General features: G+C 35.9%; 1 protein-coding gene across 2 annotated transcripts; it reads right to left on the bottom strand.

Annotated features, from left to right (window-relative positions):
• Positions 1-1,678: 1,678 nt before the first annotated feature.
• On the bottom strand, positions 1,679-4,675 carry LOC148605701 (uncharacterized). Of its 2 annotated transcripts, none has more exons than XM_088550596.1 (3): positions 4,464-4,675; positions 2,928-3,129; positions 1,679-1,799 (listed from the first exon to the last, which is right to left on the bottom strand). In XM_088550596.1, exons 1-3 carry the CDS (start codon positions 4,525-4,527, stop codon positions 1,709-1,711), a joined length of 357 nt encoding a protein of 118 aa, XP_088406722.1. In that variant the 5' UTR covers positions 4,528-4,675; the 3' UTR covers positions 1,679-1,708. The 2 variants fall into 2 exon arrangements, with proteins under 2 accessions (XP_088406722.1, XP_088406723.1); XM_088550597.1 differs by lacking the exon at positions 4,464-4,675 and adding an exon at positions 3,646-3,829.
• Between the last annotated feature and the right edge of the window lie 1,830 nt (positions 4,676-6,505).

The following is a 6,505-nucleotide window of genomic DNA, read 5'->3' as shown; positions in this document are numbered from 1 at the left end:
CATGGTGCTACCTTTGGACTCATTTGAACTTATGTCCAGAAGCCATCATATAAGAACGTGGTTATAATTTGACTGAAAAAGAGACAAATACATATGTCAAAGAGACAAACGAATACATACCAACTTGAGCAGGTTTTTTTCTATTCTTACAAGTAACATAAGGACTACAAATAAAAGGTCACTGCATTATGTCAAACCAGAACCCCTCCAATCGACAGAGTAGAGAGCAAAGCAGCCAACAACACACCTTTATAAAGTTTTGGAACATATATATCAGTGGAGCAACATCAAAAGTTTCGAAAATTCGCTGCTTTTAATTTAACCACCCCATTCCAATAGCACGGGTAGCATGTGAACTCTTGTATCCTTTATCTTTCTCCTTCCGGTGCAGTGTTCTAGCATGTGAACTCTTGTATACTTTATCTTTCTCCTTCCGGTGCAGTGTTCTAGCATGTGAACTCTTGTATCCTTTACCTTTCTCCTTCCGGTGCAGTGTTCTAGCATGTGAACTCTTGTATCCTTTATCTTTCTCCTTCCGGTGCAGTGTTCTAGCATGTGCAAGCAAAATCTTTCATTCTCAATTATTTTATTGTTTTTTTTTAACACACATTTAAAGCACAATGCAATCTGAATTAAACTCGGGGTCAGATTCAGAAGTTTAAGAAAGGTTTGGGTTCCGATTAAAAATTATATAGGGATATGGGTTTCGGGCTATTACTTACTCATTTTTGTCCGAATTGTGTAACAAACGAAAATAATAAATGCGTGGTCCAACAACTGGTCCACCTCCCTATGGATCATCTACTGTACTTTTGATGTTAAGTAACAATTTCAGTGTCAAAGGATCCCAAAGGTCAGTTTGTGAAGAATAAACTCATAAGTTAAAAGACAGTTCTCAGTTGAGGATATACCCGTAGCAAGGGGGGTTCGGACGAATCTCCACTTAGAAACCAACATGCAAGCACTATTGAACTCGGCATTTAGATTGAATTCTGACTATCAAAGTCGAGATTCGCGAGTCGATGTAAACCCCCCCCCCATTTTCCTGTCTACGGGCATGGAGGACATTCCTCCTTTATAATCTTGTACAATCTAGAATGTGACAATGTTGTATCTATTCAGATTAATTACCATATACATCAACTCACTTCTCATTTTCAAATACATAACGCACCATCTTTGCCTGAAACACATGCTTTTGGACCAAGGTCCTAAAAAACATCTCTTATGCTGCCAGAAATAAGTTTTTTTCCGATATCCAGATCTCCTGTTTCTGATAGAATATTATATAGACGATGGATTCTCATAATATCATCAGTAAATCTTTTGTACTTTTTTAACTACTTATTTTCCCAATTTTTTCAAAGGCAACTTAATTTGTATTGCCTGCTTGTATTGCAATAAACCGGAAATATGTATATATGAAGCTGTAATGAAAGCGGGATGTTTAGAGCGCTATAAAACCTAGTTTCTTTACCCAAAATTCCGTCAGAAACGCCAAACTACAAGGTCGAGTTAAGTCTGAACCCAACTTTCCGGCTTTTTGCCTTGATGTTGCCATTTTTTATATGGACTATCATTCTGTTACTATTCAGTGCCTTTCTACGTATGGTGTAATTAAAAAAAAATATCCTTCTTCTGTCGAATTTTTATGTGAGAAAATGAAATATACGTTATATTTCTATTGTTAAATTTTATTGCAAAATTATCAAAAACAAAAACAACACATATGACAACAAGCAAAAACTATGCAAAGAATAACCAGTAAAACAATAACAGCAATCAGTATTGGTGCCCACCTACAAAAGAAAAAGAACATTAATAATTACCTCCGTTGTAGTCTAATAAATTATCTCCCTTGCAGGCTAATACATTCTTTTAAGGTTGAAGGTTCAAAGAGTCAGTGAATTATGCCTGAATACATAGAGCATGTTTAGGTGCACGCTTATGTGAATTAATCATACAACTACGTACATATACGACAATCTGTAGCTGAATCATTGTAACGGTCATGTGTGTTTACTTTTTTTTATGCGTTATAGATTTTACAGCTTAAATATCCCTGTATTACATTGCAGTATCCCTTTTGATACTGTATTATACCAATGGCGGATTTTTGGAAAAATTTGTTAATTCCTTGCATAAATTTGGGCAAAAATGAGCAAATACGATGTAATAGCAAGGAACCCCCTTTTTATCTGGAACCCTTTTCAAAATTTCGGGATCCTCCTCCGATGAAGCTGTCAGTTATGTGTGTAATTGTCCATTTATGTAAAATCAAAGCAAAACTCTTGAATGACAGAAAGCCTTAATATAACTGCTTTAACAGTAAAAGTAATATATACCATTGCAGGTGTCATTCAAGAGCGGGAACTGCTACTTGAATTAAGCGTCGGGTTTGTGTTCGTTTTTCTGTTTGCACTTTTAGTTCTTTTGTGATATAAGCGTTGTCCTTCCCATTCGTCTGTTGTAGTATTGGTGCTCCCAGCCTTTTCCGGTCGCAGATTTCCCCTCATGTGTTTATACTAGCATTCGGTAGCGTTAAAACTTGGTTAAATCCACCATTTAATTCCATCGTAAATGCTGGTACCAAGCCAGGACCACTGTTGTGGTTTTTAACTTGCCGGTTTTATACCCTGATTCTGCAGTTTATACGGACTTTCCTTTTGACTACTGACTACCCATTGCCCTTGTGTCCCATCCCATTTTTCATTTCATCATCATTTCATGTTCATGTTATCGTTCACTTCATGTTCATCGCCTGAATATAGCTGAAATATTGCTGCTCGGGCGTTAAACCCCCAAAAAACAAACAAACCTTTTGACTACTGCCTTTAATCTATTAGTTCTGTAATTTTGTTATTACCGTTCGTTTAAACATCTTCTACTTTTACAATCATAATGTATACATAATGTATATAACTTACAAATTTGACTTGTACGAGAACCAGTCGGCGCAGAATTCAGCTCTATCTCGGCTTGCTGCTCGAAAGGCAAAGTCCCTACAGCATCCAAACGTTCTTGTTAAAGGATAGTAACAACAGAGGTCAGGACACCACTGATCTGCAACTCGTCTGTACCCATAACCATCACGATATCTACAACACTCCCCTGCTTCTGTTGGTCCCGCTGAAAGAAGATTTTATTACGTTGTCTATAGGTTAATTTCATAGAAGTTATACAAGCTCCATGCAGCGGAATACGTTCGTTTCCTCTGTTACTAACCGCTGCAATGAGACCTTTCAAAATTCTTGAAGACAAAGAGAACAAATTAAATATCAACAACAGCATACAAAAACCAAATACCTTATTTCAAATAGGGGATCCGGACCCCGTCAACATAGACTGTGTTTATGAATCAGGTGCGTCGGTAAGATAATCGTATATGCAGCGAGAGGATATCTTATATCTGAGGAATACTGATATACGTACATCTATTTCATTTAGGATATAGGATATATGCAATTATGTGTGTATTACTACATGCTAATGTATTCTTATATTTTCGTATGTAACGCTTTCGATGTAATTGTTTATACCAAAGCATTGATAGGCGTTTACTTAAATTTATTCTGTAAATTGAAGTATAATTACTAGTATTTGAATAGTAAAAATTAATTTAATATATCCAGTGAATTAACTTACATTGGAGTGTGACGCGTTTACTATAATCCGGTAGTGTTTTGTTTTTCTGCATATGATCTATAATACCCAATTCAGCCTCTCACAAATCTGTTCTTGGATAAATGATAAAGGAGCGGGTATATTGACACATTAAGAACAGTTCCAGTATCGATAATCTTTTAATCTGAATCTAGGCGATAGAGCTGATACTAGAAATGCCATCACGAAGCTTGCTCTACTAAAGAAAATCCAGACAGACGGCGGCTCTATGACTTTTGGATTGCATTTTAAAAAAAACTCTAGGCCCAAAACTCCTATTGTAGATCTGATATATATGTTAATGCTTTTGAATCACGTTGAAAAAAAAATATTGGCATTTCATACTTAACGAAGCCAATTTTACAATATTATCTTTTATCATGCAGACCAAGAGTGTACAAACAAAGCATGTCCTTTTCTAGAACGTTCCCTATATTGAAATGCGTGATATTCAGTCACGGACATAATGATATAACAAGTAATTACGTAACCCTCGGGACGGATATAATCCTGAAGATAATTATGATACCACGGAAGCTGTGGAATCCGTTCAATGTCGAAACATATTAATATACATAAGGTACAGTTTTTGGAATACGCATGTTCAGATAATCTACAAAGTTTGGAAACCCCCCCCACCCCCACCCAGCCCAAACAAACAAACAAACAAACAAAAAACAAACGAACAACAAAAACAAAAACAAAAACAAAAACAAAAAACAAAACAAAACAAAAGATGATACATGTTGGATTATACAAATTCCTCTGCTAACACACATGCAATATTTTCAAGTACTCACTAAATACAATCAAAATGGTCAGAAAAGTAAGAAAAAATCCGAAAACTACAGTTTCACTCCCCATTGTACATAAGTACGTATTTAATGTTTATGTCGATATGTTAATATCCCCTTAAGTTACTATATACAACATCCATCTGTCTGAGTCAATTCATTTCCACCTTCTTTTATATTTGTTTACCGGCTATTTGTACAGAACGTATGATGGTGTATTTACTGTATCTGTGTACATGCAGTTCGTGGATATTACATAATTGACACGTATTTGAATGAGCAGGGTGGGCGGGAAGATGTTCTAGTAAGTGCGTGCATTTACGTTTTCATTTATATACTTTAAAAAAATACTGAACCAAAATGGAGCCTCATGATGCTACTCCCTCTTTTCATCTTGGCAACGCATTTCGTATTTTTCAGTTTTCTTCTCTTTTTCTTTCTCCATTTTAAAAGCAATATTAGTATTATCCAACAGCGTTTACCAGAAAACTAGTATGGATGGAAATTGGTCTATGATTCGCAGGAAGTTGAGTACCGAAATGTATCCCTACTCAACTATTTCGATGACGAGTATAATAAAGTTTAATTGAACTTTTGTTCGTTTGTTTAGGTTTATTTTGTTTGCTTCGTCGATATTTAGACATATATCATATATTTAGATAAAAATATACCTTTTTTGTATATGCATTATAAGTGTTTAGTTAACGCTATATTGTTTACCCTATATCACACCCCTAGACCTATATTGCATACCCTATATCACACCCCTAGACCTATATAGCATACCCTATATCACACCCCTAGACCTATATAGCATACCCTATATCACACCCCTCGACCTATCTCGCATTCCCTATATCACACCCCTAGACCTATATAGTATACCCTATATCACACCACTAGACCTAAATAGCATACCCTATATCACACCCTAGACCTATATAGCATACCCTATATCACACCACTAGACCTAAATAGCATACCCTATATCACACCCCTAGACCTATATAGCATACCCTATATCACACCCCTAGACCTATATAGCATACCCTATATCACACCTCTAGACCTATATAGCATACCCTATATCACACCCCTAGACCTATATCGCATTCCCTATATCACACCCCTAGACCTATATAGTATACCCTATATCACACCACTAGACCTAAATAGCATACCCTATATCACACCCTAGACCTATATAGCATACCCTATATCACACCCCTCGACCTATATCGCATTCCCTATATCACACCCCTAGACCTATATAGTATACCCTATATCACACCCCTCGACCTATATCGCATTCCCTATATCACACCCCTAGACCTATATAGTATACCCTATATCACACCCCTAGACCTAAATAGCATACCCTATATCACACCCCTAGACCTATATAGTATACCCTATATCACACCCCTCGACCTATATCGCATTCCCTATATCACACCCCTAGACCTATATAGTATACCCTATATCACACCCGTAGACCTATATAGCATACCCTATATCACACCCCTAGACCTATATAGCATACCCTATATTGCACCCCTTTACAGACCATACTTGAAGTTTAGTTAAATATATATGATATAATGAACATGACGTGTCAAAATCTGTATCACATGCTGTATCAACCCTCGACCTATATCACCCCGGTGTCTTCTAGCTATTCCAACATTTTAAAAATATATATTCTAGATATTCCTACATGCAGAGAACAATGGATGTTGTTTTAGTAGATTTTGTTGTTTTAGTAATTATTGCCTAATTAATTTTACGGGTAAATTTGGGATTCATCATTGGATTTAAACATTTTATTAGCAAAATTATAAAGTGTTTTAGAGAAATGTGGGGCTATTTTTGTCAAATTTATAACTTTTTTCATGGTAATAAACATATAAAATATAGACTTAAAATGTTGAAATATTGGAAAGAAGATAGAGAATGAAAATTAAATTCAGTCAATTAATAAACAAACGAAGAAGCCGTCCATGCCTGCACCTTGCTCCAGTAGCAAGCCGATGGTAAACGTGTCCCAA

The sequence above is a fragment of the Perna viridis genome, chromosome 10 (genome assembly GCF_037379345.1).
Source record: "Perna viridis isolate PV_CMFRI_1.1 ecotype Kerala chromosome 10, ASM3737934v1, whole genome shotgun sequence".
Taxonomy (NCBI): Eukaryota; Metazoa; Mollusca; class Bivalvia; order Mytilida; family Mytilidae; genus Perna; species Perna viridis.
This window is presented reverse-complemented; position numbering and strand designations above follow the sequence as displayed.